Genomic DNA, 27,929 nt, shown 5'->3' on the forward strand with positions numbered 1-27,929 from the left:
CCCTGCGCAGATTATGCTTATATAACATGCTATTGCATTACGATCATCTACCGTATATACGTTATAAGATCTTATATGCTGTATAATTATGGTTGCATAACATATTTCTTCAACATATGAGTCTGTGGAAATACATCACGTGCACGATCTTGTAAGGGCTATTAGAAGATCAGCGGATGTTCAGAATGTGCGCAGCTTGAATGTACCCTGCATCGGCTTCATGTCCAACCCCGTGATCTCTCGCGCATGCGCACTGATTGAAGTCCTGGCTGGCCGGGTTTCGCCATTTTCTACACAATAAGCAAAGTAACTAGCTTTACCAGTTTGGTGTTCTTTTACATAAGCTATAACGACAGGTGGGTTATCAATAAGTTACACTAAACTTTGTACGATATCTGAGAATGGAAGACGAGAGCCACCCAAAAACCCTGTAAGTAATTTACAAAATAATGCCAGTCCATGCGCTTGGATCAGAGTGTTCAAATACCACACTCACGTTAGCATAACCATATCTGGTTAGCCCAGAGGAGTGAAAAAATAGAGGTGCGCCGTCACCCAAAGTTCGGCGCAAAAATTAATTTTAGCTGCGTATAAACATAAAGTGTGTTACTGCCAAGCGATTGAAAGATCTTGGTTTGCTTATTGTAAACTGCCTGGTGTTGCGTTGCTAGCCGGTTCAGCAGCGCGAGCCAGCGTTTTGTTACCGCGGCTAATATTAACTTGTATGCGGGCTTGAATTATCTTACCTAAGAGCTTATTTAAAACTGAATGGCGAATTGTACTCAATTTAGCGGTGGACACTGACATTGTGCTACAATGGGTAGCCAATTTATACATTTTAAGCGTCGAATAAGATATAAATAGCTCCAGTGTTATTGTCAGCTAGCTAACCGGGCTACATGTTAGCTATTGTCTGATATGTCCCCAGCTGCTAATTTTCGGAGGCCTAATAGCCCCGGTGCTGTGGCCTCTTTCTCAACAATGCCTCATGTCCTTCTAGACGTTTAACCTTCAGATTGTCACATTTTATTCTCAAAGTTGTTGTTTCATTTCGACAGCTGGAAATATTTGTTTGTAAATTGTGGAATTCTCGGCTTTCTTACAAGCGCGTTTGCAAAATGCAGAAAGTTCTCAAACTACATGCAGTGTATGTTGTCTTCAAACACCATTACTCACTTTATTACCACAGGGCTTTACCATACACCACTACTCACCTTATTACCACAGGGCTTTAACCATACATCACTACTCACTTTATTACCACAGGGCTTTAACCATACATCACTACTCACTTTATTACCACAGGGCTTTACCATACACCACTACTCACTTTATTACCACAGGGCTTTAAGCATACATCACTACTCACTTTATTACCACAGGGCTTTACCATGCATCACTACTCACCTTATTACCACAGGGCTTTACCAGTGTAATGTTACTTTACTAAGTGGCCTTTTATAGAGATTTTTATCTTGTGTAAAATGAGAATGTGTATTAATCTAACTCTATTGAAGTGTGCCAGTCTACACTGTAGGTTGTTGTTGTTATTTCAGCTTTTTGTTCATTTATAGTGTATGGTAATTGGCCTTGTAAACACACCAACAGGACAAAAGTGCATCTGCTGTCTTGAGTTAAGTGTCTAAGATATAGAGGGAGAAAAACCCCAGAGTCTTGTTGCTTTATGCATGTGTTTGTGATTGTGTGTGGTGATCCCAGGTTTAAAGATCTCTCTGGAATTCTGTTTTGTTTTTGCAGTTACGTGGGAAACCTGTCTAGGGATGTTACAGAGAACTTAATCCTTCAGCTGTTCACCCAGATTGGTCCTTGTAAAAGTTGTAAAATGATAACTGAGGTAAGAATTCATTATGGTGTTGGATAAATAAAAATCTAGATTTCTCCTAAAGCTTAGCAAGCTAGGGAAGTTGAGGTTTTGTTTTTGAGCTTTTTGCCCACTATAAATCCCAAACAGTGACGTACAGTACTGTGCAAAAGTCTTAGGCACATGCAAAGAAATGCTTTAAAAATAAAGATGCTTAACAGTATTGAAATTAAGCTCTCTATAATAAATACTAAAAAGAGCAGAAAACAGTAATAAATGAAACAAAGTTAGTATTTGGTGTGACAACCCTTTGCTTTATTGTAGTCTTGTACAATTAGTTCAGGTTTATAAGTAAATGAGCTGTAAGTTTTATTGAGCATCTTGCAGAACCAGCCACGGTTCTTCTGGAGACTTTGACTGTCGCACTTGCTTCTTATTTTAGCAGCAAAATCCAGCAGCCTTCATTATGGGTTTCTTTTTTTTTCTTCGTTTTTTTTTTTTAAATCTGAAAAGTGGGCTCTTACATAATATGCTGCTTTCTTTACTGACATACAGATGTTTTTCTGTAACATTTCATTTTGTGCTGGGAAGCTAATGTTTGGAAATCTAAAATGTTTTTGTACTTACTCGATAATGTAGAATTCATAAAATAAAAATATGTAACAGTTTGTACAAAAAATAGGGTGCCTTAGACTTTTGCACAATACTGTATGTTTGTTTATTGATATGAAAACCAGTATGTTTGCCATAAGAAATTTAGTTTGCAGCAAAATTATAGGACAATTTAATTTTGGATTAGAAATGTGTGTCTGTTTACCTATAAGAATGGCAAATAAATAAGAACTAGTGATTAAAAAAAAAAAAGGAATACAATTATAAAAATGTCAATAATATGCTATCTAATGTAGTAGTTTGTAGTTGATTACTCTGAAAAGCCATAAATCCATATAGGCAAGGGTTGTCCAGGAAAAATAATTTTTTTTAATAATTGCAATTTTGTCATATCTGTGTGATTAATAATATGCTTTCCTGCTGTTTCTTCTCTGCAGTTGGATAATGTTGGATTTTCTATATTGCAGCACACAAGCAATGACCCATATTGTTTTGTGGAGTTCTATGAACACAGAGATGCTGCAGCTGCTTTAGCAGCAATGAATGGCAGGAAGATTCTAGGAAAGGTACATCTTCAGTTGTGCTTATGATGGGGCTGCATGATTATGGCCAAAATGATCATCACGATTATTTTGATCACGATTATTTATCATGATATTTATTCGATTTTAGAGACAACGTATTTTTATAGCACTTTCACGTTTAAATAAACAGCCCGCTGCTTTCACCTCCATGCTGTGCTACATTCCTGCTGATGTACAAATCTTTGCATCAAATTAAACTCCTTAACATGCATCATCTTGTAGAAGCAAATTATAGATAAAATTGTACCCAGATTATCGGATAAGTAAAAATAAAAATGCCATCAACGAAATTAAAATATGCAATCAAATATAACAATATGCAACTAAATGAAAACAATTCAGGCCTATGCAGAAAAGGCAATAACAACGTTTACAAGAGGAGAGACGCAGCCACATCACCCAATAGAGTGGTGCAGGGGTGACGTCATTTTGGGAACCCGGAAGTTAGCATCACACTGGTTCCCTCGACAAAAACCCAATAGGATTTTCCCATAGGCTTTTGGATTATTGCAACAAATAAGCTCTGTGATCAACAAAAGTTTACAATACTAACACGTTTTTTCCATCAATATCATTTTCACAAATGAACACAACTTTTATGAAGTTTGAAGCCTTAATACAATCGACAGAAATAAACAGCTAACCGGATGCTATAAGTTAACTACACCACGGTCGCTCGACTTCAACGTCACCACCACCAAGCTTCCGACAACTTTTCGGATTATATAATAACTTTTCCATAATATGGATGCACTATGTGGATCATCACGGTTTTTTGGGGGGAACTGTGCACAGCAAACCTGAACCACTTTATCTGCAAAGTTTTTTCCTGTTCGACGTGATGACGTTTAATGTCCCGGACAACATCTGTAGTCACATTTAGCAACTTGTTAGTGCCACGATTTCCCCTCACGCAAGCGCTAGAGCATGCACGCTCTGAAACCTGAAGCGAAGCTCACAGTGCGAGCGCTAAAATGCTAACTGGCATTATAAAATGACGTAATCCCTGCGCCGCTCTATGGTGACTGGCTGTAAGTTTAGGAAGCGCATGATTTGATATGCGGCGTTTTCTGTGAGCGGAGGACGAACGTTAAACGTCAGTATCGCAGTCGATCATGTTCATGTAATCATGAGCAGTGAAAATCGAGATCGATATTCAATTCATTGTGCAGCCTTAGCTTATGATGTGCGAACTAAGACCGAGACAGTGTGTGAGCGCATCATGAGATTACCATTCTGTCTAAACCATTTGCAGGAGGTCAAGGTGAATTGGGCAACGACTCCAAGCAGTCAGAAGAAAGACACATCCAGTAAGTTGGCTTTTATCTTGCAAACATTGTGGCCTGCATTAAGAATGTAATTAAATATTTATCTCTTATGAGTCAGTTTTCAAATATGAGTATGAGTTATATTTTGCATGAGTCATTTCCTATGTATTTTGATACATTTTATGCAGTTGGAACAATAAATGTTTTTAGTGTATCAGGATAACTTTTTTTTTTTTCTTGCAGATCATTTCCATGTTTTTGTGGGAGATCTGAGTCCTGAGATCACCACTGATGATATTAGAGCCGCATTTGCTCCTTTTGGGAAAATCTCGTAAGTGTTAAGGAGTTTCGTGCTTTGTGCCACTGAAGTTTATACGAAATCATTCATATCGTTTTTATCTAATGATTCCTAAGACTAGTTTATTTGTAGCAGTGGTTCTCAACATGGGGGGCGAGACCGGAAGGAGGGCGCAAATTGTTTTCACGAAAAAAAAACACAGACAGGGCATCATTTGGGTACTTGGTGTATTTTATTGCTTTTCAAATCGAATGTGCCTAAATGAAAAACTCCATGTTCCTTCTATATTTTCTTTTTGCTGGGGAGAGGCGGAGCTTAGTCTGCCTTTTATCTAGCTGTCAGTGCAGGCCAGTGTTGCCAACTTAGTGACTTTTCAGACCCCTTTAGCGACTTTTTTTTTTTTTTTTTTTAAAGGACCTAAGGACAAATTTAACGTCTTTTTGGACAAACCTTAGCGACTTTCCAAATGTTGCCAGTACTGTCCTACAAGCGCAAGGTCTTGCTTTCCCGCTACACTCACACCTCTCTGTGTCTGCTCTGTTCAGTGAGTGTAAAAAGAAGCAAGTGCAGGTGTCCCACTGATTTGATTTAACAATGTCATGGATAATGAGACGTGCCCTTCGTCCCAATTTACATCCTTCTTATGTGAATGTTTTTAGAACGCAAGACGAATGTAATGCAACATGTTTTACATGTAAAATAGTACATGTTATTACAACCTAGTTCTCTTGTTCAAAGTAGTTATAGTGTTCAGAAACCTTTTTGGTCATTCATGTTCCATACCTGTCCATTATATAGTTTTATAAAAGTTATAAAATAAATCATAATGAAAAGTAATTTAAAAAAAGTACAAAAACACAAAAGCAAAATATCTTTCTATCAAAACAGATTATAGATAGGTTATATATAGATAGATTTTATATAGAATAGATGTACGTTGTCTCCTCCAAGGGGGGGGGGGGGGGCTTTAGTTACAAAAGGTTGAGAACCTCTGATTTATAGCAAACATTTTTTTGTTTGTTTTACTATACGCGGTTAAGAATGCCAAAGGCTGAGTTGAGGGAGAAGAAGTTGATTGCTTTTGCCATGTGTTGTAGAAGTGACATGAAATTGTTAGGGTGGATTCCTAAAATTGAAATGGAACTAAATTGATATGCGTGACCACACGATCTGTAGAACCATCTATCTTTCAGTATTGCATAAAACACTACTAAATCCACACATTCAGTTCCCAAAACATTATAAAGGTTAGGTTTTTAGGACTCTTTAGGAAATACTGTGTCTAGAGCCATGTTTTAAAGGTGTTCCTTAAAAAGATTATCTGCACCACTACACATTCCTGATTAAATTGAAGAAACGGTAAGTAAATCTGACTGTTCACTTTTAAAGAAGTTCAATATTTGGTGTAAAATTGTAACAATAAAACTGAACATTTTTCAGATTCTTTTTAGCTGTGAGTGTTAGTTAATAGCACTCTGGTTATTTTACAGAAATGCTCATAGGATTGGACAGGAGCTTGAAGGCTAACAGCAAGGAACTGTGCACACTGGGAACTCAGATGTAGATTTTTTTCTATTTACTCTTTATCTTTTTTATATTTATATACTGCAATATTTTTGTATTAACACTGAAGTAGTGTAGTTTTTTTAACAATCCTCCAATATTTCTTGAACTTGTAAAAGTGTTGTATTTTGTGGTTTGCCTAGTTGTTTTGATAGTTTGATTCTCTTAAAATTCTGAAAATGTCAATTTTTCGAAATTTGCAGCTTTCCAAACTCCATATTGGTGGTAAAGAATTGACCAGGAAAAATAAAGAAATCTGTTAACAGGCCATGTATGCCGTTTAATTCCTTTTCTTCCACTTTTGATATTTCTGTATAACTCTGCTGGTAGGATTAGAGACGGCAAAAGAAATTAGGAATGCATGGTAAAGAAATTATTTGTTTGTAGTGGTTTTCTTATTTCTACTGTTATAAAAGTATAAACCCTTGTGTGTAACACAGGGAGCACTATATAATGAAAACCTTGACTCAGGAGGAGCTTTACAAAACAATGTATTGTAGGTTGCATGAACTTGTATTTTGATAGCATACCTATAGTGAGAAGATTTTGTAGTGTAATTAATTCATTCGTTTATTTAGGGTACTGCAAAAGTGCTTCACAGTACTGTGTGTTTGTGTGTGTGCTTCCTTTCATTTCTTTGCCATGCTGGCTGATTGGAAGTGAACTGACTTTTCTGGTCTATCATATTCTTTCAGCGATGCTCGTGTGGTGAAGGATATGACAACAGGGAAATCAAAGGGGTATGGATTTGTGTCCTTCTATAACAAACTGGTAAGGCTCCAGCTCAGGAACACAAAGTGAAGGTTATTTCCATTTCTGTTTATTATATTTATTATGACCCATTTTAAGTTTAATTCAAATTTAAACATTTAATAATGCTTATTGCATTGAAATGATAAATGGTTAGCTAAATGTATTTGACCGTTAGATCCTTTAGTCTTTTGGTGGTTCAGTCCATTGTAATCTTATTAATATTTAATAACAAAAGCAGGGGCGTTAAATTGTAGAAAGGCAGTGATGAAAGGCTAGCAGTTTTCCCTTTGACTTATTTCCCTTCTTTATATTAAAAATGCATAGTGTAAACTTGTTTTTGTTTTTGGTAGGATGCGGAGAATGCCATAGTACACATGGGCGGCCAGTGGTTAGGAGGACGGCAGATTCGGACCAACTGGGCCACTAGGAAGCCCCCAGCGCCTAAGAATACTCAAGATGGTACGTAAATCACATTCATGTCTTCTGATTGTCATAGCAGCCTTGTGCTGGAGGAGCCCAGTAACATATAGTTTGATGTTTTCTTGGAGAGGCAATACGAGCTGAGTTGATGGAATGAAAAAGTATTTATTTGTCTTCACCAGAATTAGATTTGTGGTACTGGGGTTTAAGTCATTCACCATTCTTTGTTCTTTCTCATAATAGCTATTTGAAGCAAATATATACACACTATGACCAAAAGTTTGTGGTCACCTGACCACCATACCCATATATGATATGAGCCGTCCCTAAACTGTTGCCAAAAAGTTGGAAGCGCATAATTGTCTAGAATGTCTTTGTATGCTGTAGCATCAAGATTTCCCTTGGGTGGAACTAAAGGGCCCAAACCTGTTACAGTATGAAAGTGCCCTTGCGCACAAAGCAAGTTCCATGAGGACATGGTTTGCTAAGGTTGGAACTGAAGAACTCAAGTGGCCTGCACAAAGCCCAGACCTCAACCCCGCTGAACACCTTTTGGATTAACTGGAACGCTGACTACGCTCCTCACCTGACATCACTGCCCAACCTCACTAATGCTTTTGTTGCTGAATGAGCAAATCCTCTCAGCCACACTCCAAAATGCAATGGAAAGCCTTCCCCATAGAGTAGAGGTTAATATAACCATAAAGGCGACTGAATCTGGAATGGGGTGTTCATAAATCACAAATACGTGTGATTGGGCATTTGTCCACAAATTTTTGGCCATATTGTGTATTATTTGCTGGCCAGATTTTAGAAATAGTTTTAATAAATTGGTTTGTTTTGGTAAACTGAAGCCAGCCCAAAGCAGCTGAGATATGAAGATGTTGTGAACCAGTCAAGTCCTCAGAACTGCACTGTATACTGTGGTGGCATTCAATCAGGCCTCTCGGGTAAGTCAGACATGGTGTTCCCACTATTATATCTAATATTCTATGTATTTTGTGGAGTTGGTATTCATGCAGTGTTCATCATGCATTGTTCTATGACAGACCACCTTATGCGACAGACGTTTTCACCTTTTGGGCAAATAATGGAAATCAGAGTTTTCCCAGAAAAAGGCTATTCTTTTATCAGGTAGGCCCCAAGAGCAATTCTTTGTGTTTTTCACCCCCCTCCCCCATGTAAATGATTTGTAGGCATTTTATAACCCAGACAGCTTTTTAGGGAATTCAGCTGTCATTACTTTGATTTCTTGTATATTTATGTATATTGTAGACACCAGTTCTACATCCAGCATTGTGTCTTGACTTGCAACCATAATATGGTTGAGTGTTATATTACTTCCAGCAATTAACGTAAAATAAAACAGGAAATCTTTGTTTAGTGTAATTAGGCTGCGTTCCCACCATATTCCAAGCTTTGATTGTGTAGCTACAGTGCTTTTCCATTAGATGGCGCCAAAGAAGTTATTAAGGGAGCTGATGTTACTGGCTCTAGTTTTGGCTTATATGGAGCATAACCAACCATAGACATTTTCCTGTAACCTGTTGGCAAGCATGAGAACTCATTTTACTCACCACTAATTGCTTTACATAAAACTCTTTTTAATAATTTACAAAGACAGGATTCTCCCAATTTTTTTAGTAGTTTGTTTTCCCACTGAAAGTTTGTTTTGACTGAAGCGCCAGTCAGATTACAAAGTTCAATGTTCTAAAGCTTGTAGCCAGAAAAGTGTACAAAATGCTCAGACTATATGACCATTAAAGCTTAGCTGAGATGTACAGCAAGGCCATGCTGGATTTCTCTCTTATCCACAGGTTCTCTTCCCATGAAAGTGCTGCCCATGCCATTGTGTCAGTGAATGGAACAACCATTGAAGGCCATATTGTTAAGTGCTACTGGGGCAAAGAGTCACCTGATATGGCAAAAACTGTCCAGCCTGTAACAGAACAAGTGTGCATCATTTTATAATTCTTTATTGTAATATTTTTTTATTGGAAATGTTAACTATTTCTTAAGCTCTTTAAATCAAAATATTAAAAAATGAGTTCAGTAAAAAAGAGTAATGCTTTTTGCTGAAGGTTGGTTATTTCCAGCAGGTGGATTATGGACAGTGGGGCCACTGGAATCAGGTGTATGGAAATCCTCAGCAGTACGGCCAGTACATGACAAATGGATGGCAAGTACCTTCCTATGGAATGTATGGACAGACATGGAATCAGCAGGGATTTGGAGTGGAGTAAGTTGGTTGATTTTTGAGTCTTGTGATAAATGAGTATAGATAATGCAGACGTTTGTAAGTAGGGGTCACTAAACATTTGTCTTATAAGTAGGGCTGCAACTAACGATTATTTTCATAATCGATTAGTTGGCCTATTAATTTTTGATTAATCTGATGGGGCAGGGCAAACTTTCAGTACCATTTTTTTCATTTATTTAAAATAAAATCCACAGTGTGTTACAAATATAAACTTCAGACTAAAGCTTTACACAACTGTTTGTCCAATTATAAGAGTGAAAAGAACTCAATATGCACACACACACTAGAATATATATTATTAATATAGGACCGTGTGGGAACATACATGTACAAAAGGTTAAACAGTATATTCTGCACTAACTGGCATAATAGCACCAATTACACTTTCTTAAATTGGTGGTTAATTGATGTTCTAAAATTTGTTAAACAAGGACGCCATGCTGGCTTCTACTCTTCAGAGAATGCCAAAATGTAAACAACAAAAACACACGTTCTTATTTTTTAACGTTATTTGCTAGGGCTTTTGAAAACACTTCCTCATTTGCTTTCTCCTTCCAGACAATCACAGTCCCCTGCCTGGGTAGGAGGGTTTGGGACTCAGCCCTCTCAGGCACAGCCTGGTCCTGTGATGAACCAGGCTAACTTTGGCATGGCTGGATACCAGACACAGTGATTTGTTCATCACTGTCCAACATCTGAGTCACTTTGTGGGAGCCCTCTTCCTTGCATGAGGAGGGAATAAAGAGACTAATAGAAGTCATTGACTCTTTCCCGAAAAACATTCAGAACTGACCTGAATCAGGGTTTAAGTGCAAAGAAGTGAATTTTGATTATAGAACACCTTCAACAGGAAACTGAATTTATTTGCGAAATTTATTTTCATTGTTTTAATGGAGTCGGATATAATAAACTGTACGTTTTCCCCTCCATCTGTATTCAACAATATATTTGCTTATTGCCAATTACAGGAAGTACACAGGTACATTGTAAAATGCTGTACATGATCTAAACAATGCATTTAAAACTTTCATTTCTCCCCTTCCAAATAGCTGACGTGTTTGCTTGTTAGTCACATAATGGACTTCAAATTTTGTACCTAAAGAAGCAAAACAAGCGTTCTGACACAGTAAACACATGTAAGTAAAGGCACTTTTTGGGGTTCATTGGACCGGTGTCTTGTAAATGTTGAAGTGTAAATGAATTTCTATGTGCAGTTGTGTATATTTAATTCACATTGGCTCCTCATTTCTCTCAGAATTCTAGAGTTTGATACAGCGTGTTATCTTTTTACTATGTTTTACCGACAGTGAAATCTCGTTCACTTTAAAGAAAGGGTCACTCTGTCTGATTATGTAAATAACCTTTGATAACTGGGTGTGGAAAAGGGTTTTCAGCGCATCCCATCTTTATGTCTGGATAGAGCAGAAACTCCACTGCTCTTGACAGACACATGATTACACGTGGCTGACATGCTGAATTCACTCAGTGTTATAAAGAAGCCTTAATTTTCAGTCGCACAGTTTTCCGTTTTACTGATCTGAGACCCTTGTAGAGAGCTGCATTGTTGATTTTAGACCCTACAGTAGATTTGCTCCATTAGCAGTTTTGACAAATATGCGTGCCATTTTCTCTAGTAGCCAGACAAATGAGATTTGGGGATTTTTTTGGGCAGGGTGGGGGTGGGGGGGATTTTGTAGATTTGAAATGCATGTTTCAAATCACATTTCTTGAGGTTGCTTCTGGAACCGAATGTAGTAGGTAAAATGTTTGAATGCCATCTAGCATTTGATAATTTTAAGTCTAAATGAATCTCAATAAATGAACCATTGGACTAGGAATATGTTCTGTATGTTTTTTTTTTTAAATTTATTTTAGGATTGAAAACATTTATTGGTTTTTGTATTTTTAGAGGCAAGTATAACTTTTAGAAAAATATTTATATTAAAAAATTTTAATCGCTGGTTTTTTGCAGCCAACATGTAACATTTGAAGCATAAGGTGTTCTGGGTTCAAGCACTTTCACATTCACAATTCAAGATCAGCACATTTATAAATGAGTTCAAATATGCCTACAATTAATTGCATGTAATACATTAAAAGATTTTTAATATGCTTATTCTTTTCAAAGTTAATCAGCATTAGCAAAGTTACACACTTTACACACAAGAATATGATTATTGAATATTAATTTAATCTGTTATGTTCTAGCCAAAAGGTGAAGCCAGGGTACAGAATCTGTGACCTAATGTATCTACACCTAAATTCTTTAATCTCATATAATTTGAGGTCTTTGTCTTTAATTCATTGAGCAAATGTCTTTATACAAATTTGCAATCAAGAAAGACTTCTGAAAATGTGTGGCTGTTGCTCAAGGGTTTTGCTTTCAAGACCACTAGTACAGACCTTTAAGCTGCCATACAGAATTTATTCAACTCACTTGCACATCTGTCACAAACAGGTGAGGTTACTAATTAGTTATAATCATCTAAATGAATGATAAGTACTCTAGTTTCACAATACAGCATATACAGGACATAAAATACATGATCTGTCATCCACACTGTAACAGGATGTGATTTCTACAGGTTGATGTCTTCCTGTTCCTGTGATGAAATGTTTGTGTAAAGGTACTCATACATATATGAAGGTACTAATACATGCATCAACTGCAAAGATGTCAGTTTTATTTCTAGATTAATATTCACCATGGTCATGTACCCTATATCCCTGGATGAGAGAGTAAGATTTTCTATAATAGGTGTAGTTTTCCTATTCTCATAGTTTCCCAGCCATTAAGGTTGTAAGTATTTTGGTTGCTTGCTTCAGTGACGTGTAGATTTAATGTTCTCTGTGACAGTGGGCTAGAATATTTGAAAATTAATTCCTTCATTTCTCAGTTGAGCAGCGAGTGACCAAGATGGGAACTTGCTCTAGGTTTACCATAACATCGCTTTCCAGATGTTCACCCCTCTTGCTGTAATCAGAACAATAACAACCAAAACTATATCAAAAGGCTATTAGGGTAATAGGTAGGATTATAATATGTCAACCTTGTGTGCATAGAATAAAGTTTCATGCAGGAAAGGGCACAGCAAAGTTGAACCTGATCCTCACCTCATTTCTCGTTGCCAGGTGCTTTTCCCTTGTTGTGTTTTTTGTTTGCTTTTTCAATGTCCTGCAATCCCAGTTTTTCCATGATCATGTCAGTCTTGGATATTGTGATGGCTAGAGCACCGTCCAATTCAGCCACTTGTTTAACCAACCTAAATAAGAGCAGTAATGGCCTTTAGAACAGGTGCAGCATGAATTTGTGTTTTGTGACAACACAATAGAAAGAACACAATGATGGAATCCTGTCTGAGCACAACGGTGCAGTTAGTGGTGGCTGATGTAACAAGATGATCATATCACGAATCTCAGACATTTCTAGGATACGTGATGGGTATCACAATGTACGTATGTATTTGCTCACAAACTGGCAACAATGCACTAGTGTTGCTTTGTTAAAAAAAAAAGATGAATAAATTAGTTTATAATTCCAACCCATAATATAAAAAATACATTTGTTATAAAAAAAAGTTTATTTACAAATAAAATATATATATATATATATATATATATATATATATATATATATATATATATATATATATATATATATATATATATAAAATATATAATGCTGAGAAAAATGATAAAATGTAACAAAATTAAGTGCAAGTGCTGGCTTGAGTCTTTACCATCTAATTTGCTGTCATTGAGTGGTTTTTATATTATTACTGACTGATTACTGTTAGAACTACAGTTCTTCATTTTCTTCATTAAAGGTCATAGGTTTCCCTAATGATGAGTAAATGGAAAGTATTTTGCAACAAAATGCTCGGTCCCTGATTTGTTTTCATTATAGATGAATTCATCATTCAGTGATTAGTGGGTACTGTATGTTTACATAGCCTACATCTGAAGCTGTTCGTGAATCGCTGAGCTTGAGTTTTTCTTCTCGTTGTCTTCTGCTTTATTTCTATTCGTAAGATTACGAAGCTCCGCATTGAGTGCATTCTGGTAAAATATAAATACATTTTTCACTCAGATATTGTAATTGTTAAACACACGTTAGAGGAAACATGAACATTTTAAGGAAAAACTGTAGGGAAGAAAGTTCCAAACCCTTTTTTCCTCCAGCTCTCGTTTCATTTTCTCCTGCTCCTCACGGTCTAGAATCTGATTGCCATCCTGGTCATATCTGGAGAAAGCTTCTGAGATATCACGATCATCATGACCCATTCTGTGTGGATAAACAAACAGCATTAATATCTGTGAGTCATTCATTCCTGGTTTGTTGATACATGAATAAAAATGTGACGTACTCTTTTAGCGTTTCTCGGAAGTCCCTAAAGTCTAAGTCATTTGACCCATCTAAGGCCTTCTGGACATCTGAGATCCTGTCCTTTTTGAATTTCAGCTTCATCACGGTCTGAAATTAATAGTGTTAAGTGAAAGCACTCATACAGTATACATGTATTTTACTTGTGCTTTTCTAGAAAAACAAATAACGTTTTATCTATCTTGCTAGCCTCACCTGTTTGAAAAGGTCTGTAATATGGAGGTCATCATGTTGGGAGGCGAGCTCCTCCTTGACCTCAGAGTATGTATCGTTGATGATGGCCAGAAACATGTTCTGTTCAATGGACAAAGTCCAGGTTGGTTGGGAAAAAGTCATGCTTGTGATTTGTTTCAACGGACATTTGTATTCAAGATTGGAGAACTTACCAGTAACACAAAGAAGACAAAGAACACATAAGTGAAAAAATATATCGGACCCAGGATTCTGTTTGCGTTGTCAATGCTATCGTAGTCAAAGTCTCCAAGGATGATCCGAAACTGGGTGAAACTACAACAGTCCATTGGAACATTATGTATTACTATATCGTTTCTGAAGTTAAATAAATCTGCGTCAAACTACTATGACTGCAGTATCAACCATGAAAAAAAGTACTTACATGCATTTTTGAAATGTGCTGAATGTCTCAACTTGAGTACCAAAAAGAAGATAGCCCAGCTGGGCATAGGCAAAAAACACAATGAAGAACATGACAGAAAACCCCAGGATGTCTGTGGCACAGCGTGCCAGTGTGGAGGACAGCTGGGACATTGTCTTATTGAAACTGATGTATTTGAATATCTACAGGGAAGAAGAACACCGCAGGATTGCAATTAGTCTCATCCATTTTGCATTAGATAGTGGTATGAAAGTGTATTATGTGCAGTTTAGAAACTCTGATAAGGTTTTACCTTGATCCAAGCAAAGAACAAGTTAACAGCGTTCATATTGTTGTACTGAGTTTGCCAAAATGCCAGAAATTCAAAATCTGCATAGATGCTAGGGTCTTTTAGTAAGCTTCCAAGTAGTTTGTTTACTTTGATAGTCCGGAATACATTGAAGATGATTGCAACAACAGCAAGCTGTGGGGAACAAACAGCAAACATTCTACTTGCCTATTTTTTCAAAGGTAAAGTAGGGGAAGTATGATTGAATAATATAACTGTATATAACTTGCCATGAAAAAACTTCACCTTACCAGTAATACTACCACATCCAGAATGTTCCAGATGTTGGTGAAGTATGAGCACTTGTGTATGCGGACCTCCAGTATCTCCTCCACAATGTAGTAAAGGACAAACACACAAAAGACAATCTCACAGCCGAGGATGAAGTAATCCCATGAGGTAACGTACCGAATCAGCTTAACTGTCCGGATCTGGTATGAAGGTATTGCTCCACCGGTGGCGGGGAACTCAACCACCAACCTGAGAAACAGAGTGATATTTTATCATGTCAACAAGACATTCATTACGAATGATTGCATTATACATTAATCTATACATATTATTATGTAATGTTTAGTACCTTATAACACAGAACAAATTGATGTTGGCATTGTATGTGGAAAAATCAATGAAAATGGCCCTGGTTCCATGGTCCAGCCACAGGTTTTCTTTGAGTTCTGCCAGGATGGCAGTGCTTTCATTTTCGGTCAAGGCAAGGTCCTGATAATACCCTGCTCCACTGTATGTGGCCAGCAAACCCCAGTGATCTGACCCTTTCATCTCAGTTTCTGTGTGGTATGTCCAGCTGAAGAAAATAAAATCACAGAATTTAGTGAATGCTGAGCAATATGAAATGATGTCATCTGGTTTAAGTAGTAGCACTAACGTAAAACTAGAGCAGCAGCTTATAATACATGTACAGTCAAAATGACTTCATAGACACAGGATGGTTTTGTATATGGTTGGCTTGTAAAAAATGTGAAAATTGCCTACTGTTTATTTCAGAATGAATGTAACTACTCTTAATCATACAATCAAGTGATTCTGAACAGATATGAGACTTCACTCACGCTGATCCATTGACAAGTCCAAAGTCAGTGTTATCTTCTTTCTTGTTATTGTACACATCAAAGCAGTCGGTGATTTCAGCACGAAAGTCTGTGGGCACCTTGCACGAATTGTTTTTGACTTTTATCTGTCGCATACGAGGGACTCCCAGGAGCATGTTCTCGTAGTAAATGAAGGAGTGTAACCCAGTGTCAAGAGGCTGGTCATTGTACCATGTAGTCCAGTAAAGGCCATCTATCAGTGGACCTTCAGCATACTAAAGAGATTAAGACAAAAATGGTTTTTGATGAATTTGTTGAGGGTAAACACCATTCATTTAATGCTCAAACCAAATCTTATTTGCTTACCACAAATTGACTTAGTAATGTAATAGAACTCTGCTTTTATTTGACACAGTATACATATTTTGCAGGATGTATCTTTTGAAAATCAGTTAAAATAAATAATTGTTCTCTCTCTCTCTCTCTCTCTCTCTCTCTCTCTCTCTCTCTCTCTCTCTCTCTCTATATATATATATATATATATATATATATGTATGTATGTATGTATGTATGTATGTATGTATGTAATGATATGATATGATATGGTAATAAGGAACTACTCACTGTCCAAAAATCATCCATGCTGCCAATGGACTCAAATGAATTCACAAACAAGTCATTCATAACTTTAGTGTAGTAGTAGCTGGTTGAGCTGGTCATGCCATAGGTCACTGAAAAGCAACATGATTATTAATAATCAGTTTCAATGGCATGATACTATCTATATTATTCACTTTAACACACACAACATCCAACATAGCTGGGTGTTTCAATCAAGGATCCTTCTTTTGCTATGGGCACGTCATAAAAACCAAAGAGCTCAATTAGGGGAGGGTGATTTATTTGCAGATCGACGACACTGGGGGACACAAATAGCTCCCTTTAACAATGTACATTCAACTATACAAAGACGAAATGGTTTGGATTGAGCACTTATCAGTAGAACACAGCAGAGCCCAGCATATATTCCTTTCAGTATTAATGTTTCCTCTAGACAATGGTCTGTGTAAACCAGGGGTTGGGTTGACGTTTTATAATGGGCACTTAGGCTGAGGCTGATCACTGGAGATAATAGGACAAAGTAGTAAAATAAACCAGGGGATTAGTACAAACATTGGTCACTAGACAGTTTGATGATTCCAATGACGTTCTACAATAATTCCCTATTGAATTTATGTTCCTTATCGCATAAATATACCCTATTCATAAGACAGACTTAACACACCACTGTACAAATTTAGTGTGCAGAAATCATAACCATCCCATTAAAACCTCTGATACAGGTAATACCTGACACAAACCTAAATATATTGAAATGTAATATACTTTATGGGTTTCATGGTTTATTAGGTAATAATCCATGCTAAAACACACACACACATCATATATATATATATATATATATATATATATATATATATATATATATATATATATATATATATATATATATATGGCAACTACTGTGAAAAATGTTCAAAACCTTCATACTTACATAAACACATGTCCACTAGGAAAAGAATGTAGACAAATAACTCTCTGAGAGTTGTTTTGAGAAAGAGCTCTTTATTTTTTGTTGTGTCCTCTGTCATTGTTGTTCCCCATAGTCCTATCAAATCAGAATTAGTTTTTTTTTTTGTTCAACCATATTGTGTTCATTTGTCATCAAAATGATTGTTTCCCACAGTGCAGCAAATTGATAATTCAACATAATTTCATCTATGTTCAGTCATCTCTCATATTGAAAAGTGAAAAATATATTTAAAATTAGTCACTTTTCGAAGAATTGTTTTCAGAGATACAGTGTATTAAAGCTGGTATACAAAATAGATTGCACAACAGATTGTCAGAGTACATTTACCTTTAAAGAAAGCAGAGCAGCATCCAGATTTCTTCTTCTCTGGCTGTTGATGTAGCATCGTGGCCTCGGCCTGGTAGGGGTTTGGTGCACCAAAATGGGGTGAAATGTTGTAGACAGTGCTGACGGAGTGTCTTTCCAGTGGGGGGGTGTCACAGTATGCCTGGTTCACCCACCCTTGTTTCCCTACACTCTCTAGTTCACACTCTACCTTACTGCTCATGTGGCTTTCTGCCCTGCCATTTAAGTGCTGCATGCTGGTTACTGAGGTGTTGCCGGTTGATACGTTGTTTTGAGGTGCTCTGTGTAAGTCAGTGTTTTTCATAGATATTAGAAGAGATCTGTTGGTTAGAGATAGGTACCACCTGTTTTTATACCTTCTCCCTGGACACCACTCAGAGAAAATGCTATTGGTTTTGAAAGGGGAGGGTGGACTCTATTGTTCATCTAAACAAAAAGGGTCCATTGACGGAACATCCGAGACATCCAAGGTTTTTTTTTTTTTTTTGTAATGTGACGTAGAATAACACAAAAACGCTGTAATAGCATGGAGCAAACAGTGAAAATGTAGATGGCCGCTTACATCTGTGTTTTAGTACATAGAACATACATACATAGAATGTTAATTGTCCAGGAAAAAGAAATAAGACTTGTAGATATACCTAATACATCTTGCCCAACAATTTTTAATTAAGCATTTCACTTCATGTTTTCCTTTTAGCACTGTCAAAGTGAAGGATTAACTCATTACTCACTGGCTCCCAATGTCAAGACAATAGATATCATGATGAATACATTATATTATATAGAAACAGTATGTGTGGTGTACTGAATATAATTACATCTGCCCCATGGATAACAGCAAGCTTCTCTTTATGAAAATTTGTGAAAGGTGTCCCGCATGAAAAACAGCCAGATGCTGACAAACAACAAATGTATATTCATAAGACAAAAAATGTTTGTACACATAGCAATATTATATACTACACAGTAACACAACTGAAGTCCTCTTAATCATAAAAAAAAAATATGTAGGAAAAACTTTCAACCATGTTTGATGACTGCATAATGACTTCAAAAATGAGAGTCTATTTTTTTTGTTGAGTTTTTTTGGGTTTTCTAAAAAAAAAAAAATTATGTTTCATGTTGATAATTGTTAAGTAGTCTTGTAATCATTTGTTATAACAAAAGTGCTATTATTGCTGTTAAAATGCATTGTATTTGTCTGTGCATCTTGACCTGAGACCAAGCTGCTCAAGCATCACCATTGTAAACAGCCAAATTAAACACAGTCACTGAACAACAAAGAGCTTCATTTTCTCTCTCCAATCAAGAGTGCTCGAGTGGCATATCAGTGGTTGTGCCCCATTTTAGTTCAATTCATTTAATTCACCTAGTTTGTTAAAGTCAGCAAACATCCATGTGCTTTTTGGTCACAGAAACCTTTCTTGAGTCCAGTTGTGCTTCATGGAAGCGCTATAATTATTGGTGAGGATCAGCCAAAATATTTGACTATAAATTGTTAATAGACCTTAAATAAATAATATTGCACAATTCTAGTTGAAATCTGAGCCTTTGGCCACAATATATTTGTACATAAGCCAAGGACTCAAATTCCAACCAGAGTTATGCAATGTTATTAATTTGATGTATATTAATAATTTCTGTTCAAATGTTTTGAAGATAATCACCAAATCCCATCTACTTCTACTCTTAAATGACAAAGCCACCATTCATATTAACACATTTTGTTCATAACATGGGCCATGTTCATAGTTTTTAACAAGTGACCGAGCCAGTGTTCAGTTATTTAGACTAACATAGACATTGCTAATAATAGTTATTAAAGGGACTAATAATTACACATTTCACATTTCAGGTAAAGAAATATTTCCTTTATACAGTGTAAAGATATACAGAGATATATTTCTAGAAGGTTAAACTAGTATGGCATAGACATATCTGTTCACCCTCTACAGGACGTCTCCCTTTTATTTCATCAAATCACACCTGCATCACATATAGGGTAATTTTCAATTATACTTGTCCTTATTTTAGGAATAAGAAGTTATAAGAAGCGTATAAGGTTTATATTAATCTAGGATTCATATTGCTGGCCTGGAACTGGATCATGTGTTTGGGTCATCCTAAATTTTGATAAGATTTTAGATCAGCAGTCCTAAGGAGGGAAACCCCAGTCTCGACAACTTTATTCCATCTCGGTTCCAAAAGCCACCTGAAGACCACTTGAAACACAAAGACAGCAGTACAGTACACCCACTCTACCCAGCAAGCACCAACTGAACAAATATATCTATGGATTTCTGGCCACTGTGCATCTCTTGCACAATTGTTCAAGCTTGTACACAATCTTGTAGCCCTGTATACTCAGTTTCACTGTACCACTCCTCTCTGATGCTGTGGTATAGATGTCCATTATTGAGTCAGTCTGGCCTGACTTACCTTGGCACATAAAAGACATTATTATTTGTCCTGGTCTGCCCAGGTAAACATTAATGTCCACATTAATTTTGACATCTTATAGACTATATGATCACAACTGAGTAGACTATTGTGCATAAAACAGCCCAAATACTGCAAGCAAAGTTCTGATGATCAAAGCCTTTTGATCTGATGTCACATGTTGTGCTATAAACATGATTTATACTTTCTCTGAGGTAACAGCAGAGACATGTTTAATTGGAGCCACCTTATCTAATGACACACCAGGGTCTGGTGAAATGACCAAGCCTTTATCTGGGCAGTGAGCACAGTTGAGCAGACACACACATCTGACATCTCTTAGATTTACTGCAGTAAATCTGGAACTAAAAAAAAAAAAAAAAAAAAAAAAAAGCTTAAACACATTATCTCTTAACACAATACTTACAATATAAATATGATGTAAATGAATAAATCAGATCAACAATCAAATTGTTCTTAAATTCCTGCCATGCATGCTTCTATACAATTTCTTTCATTTCTACCTAATTAAGAACAACAATAGATCGTGTTGTTGTGAACAATTTATTGTGTGCTGATCCATGTCTAAAACAAGCAAAAAAGACAACAACATTAGGAACTACATTTATCAAGTTTATTCTTGCACTGATGTACTAGAAATTGTACATAGTATACAATGAAATCTGCTACTGCTAGAATGCTTAAGTTAAATAAACAATACTCAGTTAACTGAAATGTCTGTTTGTCAAGAAACCACACTTTGCAATAAACCCAAACTTACAAAAAGAACAGAAAAAAATTAAGCAGACATTTACAGATATTATTGTACACTAAGCTTTAACTAAGCTTCCATGCTTTTAATTGAATGATTTGATACAAAGCAATACAAGATCTGAGTGTTTGGCTGAGAGAACCAGGACTTCTCACTACATAATAAATTAATAACCATAATAAAGCATTTTTTGTTGAAATTACTTTTATGGTCTCTATATTGCTAGAATAATTTTGTACCAAGTTAAACCAAGCTGATCAATATGAACGATAGGCTAATACATAAAAATAGTTGTAATACAAATGTATTTACTGAGTCCTGTATCCACAGAATAGGAGATACAAGTTAACACTCCACCATGTCTCAGTCTAAGTCAGGACTTGGAAATCCTCGCAGTGGTAAGGGAAGGAGGTGTACATGCACTCGTTTTCAGTGGGTGAGCCGTACCTCCCGATGCAGGGGTAGCTCTCTGATTGTAGGCTGTCATCCTGCAGATCCAGCCATTGCCTGTGAGGGGTGCTGTTTCTACTAGAATCACTCAGGATGCGGTTGAGGGCCATAATGTAGCTCAGAGCCATCTGCAACGTTTCATACTTTGAAAGTTTCTTGTCCTGACCCCACTGAGGAACCACTTTGCGCAGCTGGTCGAAAGCTGTATTCAAGCCCTGCATCCTCTTCCTCTCTCGGGCGTTGGCTGCCACTCTCTTCCGTACCACACTCCGAAACTTCTCAAGGTCTCTGGGATCACACTCAGAATCCAAATCCACACAGGCTGGTGTGCAAGGCTTCATCTTTTCTGTTATATGTCCAAATGTGACACTGCAGTCCTTCAATGATGGAGATAAACAACTATTTGTTTAGAAATATTTTAAAAGTCAGTAACAAGAGTTCTTTCGATGGTCTTGTTCTCTTACAAAGGTCCAGGTTGTTGTGTGAGCACCAAGCCCAGCTCTGTTTTTCCCTGAGGAGGAAAGACGCTTATATAGGACTTGAATATTGACAGGTGGCAGCAGGTGGAGCCCCATCCTATTGCCCCATCCAAACATTAATACTCCTCAATCCACACATGCACACACACACTGGACAGCATCACTAATGCACACACATACACCCCACCCTTACCCCACTCCATTCACTCAAACTTTAATGACATTCAAATTAACTTTGGCAGGCCTATCAATGTTAAGCTTCTCCAAACTGTGCATTACAAATACAGAAAACTTACCATCTGGCCCAGACAGTTTAACTCACTGGGGGTCAATGAGTGAGAACTACTTAATTAAATGGACTTGATTTCTGAGCATCTATGGAATTTTATTTTCTTGTCTTGGCTGGATTTCGCCGGCCTTTAGACATAAACAAAAAAGCAGACAGGGTCTACTGGCAGTCCATAATTGTGGTATCATTATAAATATTGAGCATAAGAACTGACAAAAATGGGACGTTCTCAAAAATGAATATAATGTTTTAATTCCTGAAATCTAAACACACTTCACTCATTTTAATTATGTTACCCCATTTGTGTCATACAAATAAATTTAATTATACTGTACTGGGTATTTTATCACCAGATTGAATCTGCTAGTGATGTTGACACCCAGTTTATTCCATTTATATATTTTTCACTGAGATCACTGAGATCAATGTGTTTAAATATTTAACAGTTTTCTTAGTTGACTATCTAAATGAGACACTCTATGAGACATGTATTAGTGATTGTGTCAGACACGAAGCTGTCCTATATGTTAAATAAATAATTGATATAGATGTCCCAGAAGAATTATAGCAGATAGAAGTGTTTGTTTCCTGTTTGTTTCCATCTGTTAAGAGGGTATATAGACCACAAGAAATTGATTCATAACAGGTTCATGAGAAACCATCAACAATTATTCAATCTGTTCTGAGGAAAACATCTCAGATCTTTATATCTACTGCACAAACGCTACCAGTTCACAAAAATATTTTCTTCATTTTGACTATTTTCTATATTTTAGAATAGCAGTGAAGACATTAACACTAGGAAATAACACATATGGATTAATGCAGTTCTCAAGAAAATTGTTCAAAGATCTATTTTATATTTTAAAGTCTTAATAGGATTGCTGATGAATCTTTGCAGATTTTTGGGCATCTTTTCAGCCAGCTTCATGATGGAGCTTCACAAAGGAGGGATTTTTAAAGTTCCCAAACAGGACAAGAGCCTCACTGCTTCTCCTAAGTTGTAAATGAACACTACCTTTTTTAAGGTAACAAATTAATTTTAAGTAAGAACTAGAGAAAAAACTACTTATTAAAAATACACTTTGGTTCAGGAATAAATTTATACATGGGCATTAAGCACACCATTGTAAATGGTGAACAAATTTCAATAAGCCTAAATGAAAAGGTCTGCAAGATGAGGTAATATATCTATATTGCAGTTATCTATTTATCTATATCTATCTATCTATCTATCTATATATGTCTAAACTAGCAGTGTAGATTGAACATTTGTACATGCTATATATTTTAAGCATTAATTTAATACAAGGTAGTTTTTCATTGTGAGCTTTAATTCCAATAAGCACAAATGTATCTTCATTTTCCAGAACATAAATTCGCCCCACATTTCTAAATAATTCATGCCCCAGATGAGCCAATGATGAATGGTCAGGCCATATAAGCTGATGCTGTCAGGTTATTTTGTACCAGATAATAACTGTGCTGTTCAATTAGGCATGTAAACCCCATCCACCAGTCTGAGTCATTGATTGCAGATTGGCAAGGATGGCCAGCTGCTACATGTCTTGTTTAAAAAGGTCTGGGTCAGACATGCTGAACAGCCCTGTGTTTACCTTAATCACATGACCACCTTGTCTGGAGCAAGTAGCCACATACTAGAAAAAGCCATATGTCCTGCTTAAGCAGGGACAAGCTTGTATGCTGGGTTTGATGCTAAACCGTTTCATGGCATGTGTGCACAGATTAGTGCAATGGATAAGGATGTAATTCCTTTAAAAAAAGGAAAGTGAGAAGGTCTATTTATTATGTAATATACTTAGGATTTAGCTAATCTTATTTTCACCAATAGATGTCACAACGGAGTGATGAACATCAGTCCTTAATAAAGTGTATGTTACTGTCTTAAAAGCTAATTTCCAGAGAATGCATAGTAGGAGGACTATTAATACAAAAGTCAGAATTGTTGTCTTTGTTAATTTATTAGATGAATTAACATCTGATTTAACCATTTTTGCTTAATAAAAGTTTCAGAAGATAACCATAACAGTTTTGCATGATTTGTTTACCACAATAATTTCTAGAGGTTTACTCCGAACTGTGACATATAATCAGTCTAAAAGTTTTCTAAGCAATTTCTACCATCTGTTCATCTACATGAGGTAAAATTGTTCTTTGGAATTAATTAGAATTAGAGAATTACTTTTAAATAACAGATAATAAATTCAGATAAATGCATCTAGGGAATAGGGTAATAAAGTACTAAAATGGCTTAATTGACTGAAAGATAAATATTAGCCATAGAGAGATATTTAGCATTAAATGAAATCACTGCCCTCCATACATGACATAAAAACAGCCCTGAAATGGCCATATGGTGAGATGATGCTGGTGGCTGTAATTAGGGCACACAAGGTGAATGCAATTTCATGCCTATCTGAACCTTTTCCCTTTGGCCGATAGGATTAGTTTGCTTAATTAGCTAATAAACACATGCTTTCCCATTACATTGACAATCGATTCTAAAAGTAAAAAGAGTGGGAGCCCTTATATAAATACATTACTTACTGTAATATGCTATTTAATTTAAGGAAATTTTAAATAGACATGATTTAATGCCCTCTAAACAGCTTAAAGCTGAAATAATGCTGAGGATAAAGATTTATACTTTGTACACACAAATGAAATTCAAGTAAAGGCTGTACTCTTTTAAGAGGAGATCCTTCCAAGCATCCTCTGGTTAAACCATTAATATGTTGTAAACATTTACATTGCAACTGCAATATTAACATTGCAGTTAATATTTAATATGGTACTGAGTTGTTTCTTCACCCTAAAGATTAAAACATTAAAACCACTGATAGGTGAAGTGAATAACATTGATTATCTCGTTACAATGGCAACTGTCAATGGGTGGGGTATATTAGGCAGCAATTGAAGAGTCAGTTCTCAGAATTGAAGTGTTGGAAGCAAGAAAAATTGGCAAGTGTTGGTATTCCTGATATGCAGTGGTTAGGTGGTCCAAGGAAGGACAACTGGTAATCGATGACAGGGTCATGGGTGCTCAAGGCTCACTGATGCATGTGGGGAGCAAAGGCAAACCGTCTAGTTCAATCCTACAGAAGATTGTAGCACAAATTGCTGAAAAAGTTCATGCTGGCTATGATAGAAGGTGTCAGAACACACAATGTATTGCAGCTTGCTGTGTATGGGTGTCTGCTGAGCCACAGACAGGTCATAGTGTCCATGCTGACCCCTGTCCACCACCTAAACTGCCAACAATGGTCATGTGAGCATCAGAACTGTACCATATATCCATCCACAGAACTACTGTGCTCACTGGATGTTTTTTCTTTATTGCAATATTCTGAGTAAACTCTAGACTGCTGTGCATTAAAATATTGTGCTTATTAGAATTCCAGGAAGTCAGCAGTTATAGAAATACTCAAACCACCAACAATCATGCCACAGTCAAAATCACTGAGATCAAATTTTTCCCCATTATGATGGTTGATGTGAACATTACTCGAAGCTGCTGGCCTGTATCTGCATGATTCTATTCATTGCACTGCTGCCATACAATTCACTGATTAGATAATTGCATGAATGAGTAGGTGTACAGGTGTTCCTAATAAAGTGCAGATTAGAAAGCCCAAGACAGGTCATACAAAATCCTTCTACCTCTTTAGCCATATGTTTTCTACAGAGCGGCGTGCTATTATAAAATAATCCACTTCAGGGATTTTAACGGTATTCACTGTTTTCCTATAACAATACACCCAATTTGAAATAAATAACATTTCAGCACAAGTTCTTTTAACTATTAAAATGCTTACCTCAGGTTGTTAGTGCTCAGTAACATCAATCAGTGATTTTGTCCATTTTTTGTTATTTACGTTAGGCAAATTATATATCTACATGTACAAAACAAGTAGGTACATTGATTAGTTTGGCAGGGGAATGGACGAGCATTGCAGAATGTACAATATTTAATATGGCTAGCTATTAAAAACAGTCGTTATACTGTCACTTGTCAGTGAGAAAGCAACTGGATAAGCAATTTAAGAATATTGGGAATAATCTAACTAAGAACACCCATGGTGTGTTAAATACACTACTAAACTCATTAAATTGGATCTCCAAAACTTGGAGGAGGTGAAGTTTGAGCATGTGCCATGTCCTGGTTTAGCCACCTAGATATATAAATATAAATTACTGTGGACTTCAAACACTCCACAAGTTTACTCTTCTTGAAGATGATGAATTTCAAAGTAAGGGAGCAGATTTCTTAATATTTACTGCTATAGCTTGTAAAATCTCAGTTTACGTTAATGTTATATTTCACTTTCAGTTGTTTAAATGGTTAAGTTCTCACTGGGTGATAGTGAATGTTTTCTGAGGGTGAAAGAATAAATTTGATTTGATTGAACAGGGTTTGCAGTAATCAGGTCTGGTTGTTTCTAGGTTGCCTTTGTTTTATCTTAGATTTTGTTTTAATTTCTGAAACAATCTAGTAAAAATTGTAAAAAAAAAACAAAACAAAACAAAACAAAAAAACAGCATGGGGCAAATACTTTTTCATAGCACTGTATATTTGATCACATGTAAGTATTACAGTACACGTCATTTACCAGATAATTTATATTCAAGTTCTTCTCTCTGTTTCTCACCGGATCATGATGGACGATTCACTGCAAATTAATACAAAGTTATTCTGAATGATCACCTTTACTCTATGGTGAAATATAACTTAAACATTTATTTATTTATTTATTTATTTATTCATTTTATTTGTCACCTGTCACGGTTTGGAGATGGAGACAGATGCAAGTGCAGATAATAAGTCTAATAAAGACCATAACAAAAACATAAAAGTCACTAAGACCTTGTGGCAAAACACTATGACAAAGACTAAACATAAACCAAAGACCTAAATACAACAAGGAAGACAAACGTAAGACAAGGAGTACAGTGCAAAGTATGTTTATATACACATGAGTGCTGGTTAACCATAGTGATTCAGGTGCAGAGTTCAGAGTGATTCATGTGACTGTAATGTAGTAAGGTGCAGTGGCTGCTGGGAACTGTAGTTCCTTCTCTGATACATGACATCACCTATTTGTGAATTAGGTGTATTCATTTGGCTACCACTTTAATTCAAAATGACTCACGAATGAAGCTAAGAAAAGGCGTTCTCAATCTTCTTTCCTACTTTGTCAAAAAAATGCTCAAATGGCTCTCAGTGGCTCCCACATTGTTTTAATTTAGCTTTTCCCAGTCACTGTGTAGCTGTAGGGAATGGTTCTGATCAGCAGAGGGCACATAGAACTTTCTTTAGTTTATAAACATCATAGAAACAACGCAAATTAACAGAGTTAAAGTATGATTTCATTTTCAAAATCTCTATCATGATATATCACAGAGCTAATCTAACACTAAAACTCAATTTGTATCAAGCTCACTTATGCGCATAATATAATCAACAAATTAAAACTTATGAAGTATGACTTATGCAATAGAAGTAATTTAAGCACAGTTTAGAAACTCTTTTTGTTGAACATGTCTGTGGTCTTGTCTCTCATCTCTCTTGCTACGGTTACA

General features: G+C 36.3%; 3 protein-coding genes across 10 annotated transcripts; 1 reads left to right on the forward strand and 2 right to left on the reverse strand.

Annotated features, from left to right (window-relative positions):
• Positions 1 to 262: 262 nt before the first annotated feature.
• On the forward strand, positions 263 to 10,509 carry tial1 (TIA1 cytotoxic granule-associated RNA binding protein-like 1). 8 transcript variants are annotated; one of them, XM_053621525.1, is made up of 12 exons: positions 263 to 430; positions 1,759 to 1,855; positions 2,872 to 3,000; positions 4,274 to 4,328; positions 4,530 to 4,617; positions 6,843 to 6,918; positions 7,251 to 7,359; positions 8,175 to 8,270; positions 8,370 to 8,454; positions 9,138 to 9,273; positions 9,417 to 9,559; positions 10,139 to 10,509. In XM_053621525.1, exons 1-12 carry the CDS (start codon positions 402 to 404, stop codon positions 10,251 to 10,253), a joined length of 1,158 nt encoding a protein of 385 aa, XP_053477500.1. In that variant the 5' UTR covers positions 263 to 401; the 3' UTR covers positions 10,254 to 10,509. The 8 variants fall into 8 exon arrangements, 7 of the variants coding, with proteins under 7 accessions (XP_053477500.1, XP_053477501.1, XP_053477502.1 ...); XM_053621526.1 differs by having other exon boundaries at positions 9,420 to 9,559; XM_053621527.1 differs by having other exon boundaries at positions 2,902 to 3,000.
• Positions 10,510 to 12,319: 1,810 nt separating this feature from the next.
• pkd2l1 (polycystic kidney disease 2-like 1) lies at positions 12,320 to 18,609 on the reverse strand. Its single transcript, XM_053621524.1, has 15 exons — positions 17,879 to 18,609; positions 17,513 to 17,626; positions 16,582 to 16,688; positions 15,979 to 16,232; positions 15,489 to 15,713; positions 15,160 to 15,388; positions 14,873 to 15,043; positions 14,581 to 14,762; positions 14,351 to 14,471; positions 14,160 to 14,258; positions 13,948 to 14,054; positions 13,748 to 13,865; positions 13,539 to 13,639; positions 12,695 to 12,843; positions 12,320 to 12,554 (listed from the first exon to the last, which is right to left on the reverse strand). The coding sequence occupies exons 1-14, from the start codon at positions 18,198 to 18,200 to the stop codon at positions 12,696 to 12,698; spliced, it is 2,298 nt and encodes a 765-aa protein (XP_053477499.1). The 5' UTR covers positions 18,201 to 18,609; the 3' UTR covers positions 12,320 to 12,554; position 12,695.
• Positions 18,610 to 20,916: 2,307 nt separating this feature from the next.
• Positions 20,917 to 22,361, reverse strand: atoh7 (atonal bHLH transcription factor 7). Its single transcript, XM_053620132.1, has one exon. The coding sequence runs from the start codon at positions 21,899 to 21,901 to the stop codon at positions 21,479 to 21,481; it is 423 nt and encodes a 140-aa protein (XP_053476107.1). The 5' UTR covers positions 21,902 to 22,361; the 3' UTR covers positions 20,917 to 21,478.
• Positions 22,362 to 27,929: the final 5,568 nt, after the last annotated feature.

Source organism: Ictalurus furcatus, chromosome 3 (assembly GCF_023375685.1).
Source record: "Ictalurus furcatus strain D&B chromosome 3, Billie_1.0, whole genome shotgun sequence".
In the NCBI taxonomy this organism is placed as follows: Eukaryota; Metazoa; Chordata; class Actinopteri; order Siluriformes; family Ictaluridae; genus Ictalurus; species Ictalurus furcatus.

What these genes read in the sequence shown, in the direction of transcription:
- atoh7 (XM_053620132.1), bottom strand. Translation starts at nt 21,901, where the DNA reads ATGAAGCCTTGCACACCAGCCTGTGTGGATTTGGATTCTGAGTGTGAT.
- pkd2l1 (XM_053621524.1), bottom strand. Translation starts at nt 18,200, where the DNA reads ATGAAAAACACTGACTTACACAGAGCACCTCAAAACAACGTATCAACC. An exon ending in GCATGGATGATTTTTGGACA is followed by an intron (nt 16,233 to 16,581) that starts GTGAGTAGTTCC and finishes TAATCTCTTTAG; the next exon opens with TATGCTGAAGGTCCACTGAT. An exon ending in TGGATGTGGTAGTATTACTG is followed by an intron (nt 15,044 to 15,159) that starts GTAAGGTGAAGT and finishes TGTTCCCCACAG; the next exon opens with CTTGCTGTTGTTGCAATCAT.
- tial1 (XM_053621525.1), top strand. Translation starts at nt 402, where the DNA reads ATGGAAGACGAGAGCCACCCAAAAACCCT. An exon ending in GCCTAAGAATACTCAAGATG is followed by an intron (nt 7,360 to 8,174) that starts GTACGTAAATCA and finishes GGTAAACTGAAG; the next exon opens with CCAGCCCAAAGCAGCTGAGA. An exon ending in AAAGGCTATTCTTTTATCAG is followed by an intron (nt 8,455 to 9,137) that starts GTAGGCCCCAAG and finishes TCTTATCCACAG; the next exon opens with GTTCTCTTCCCATGAAAGTG.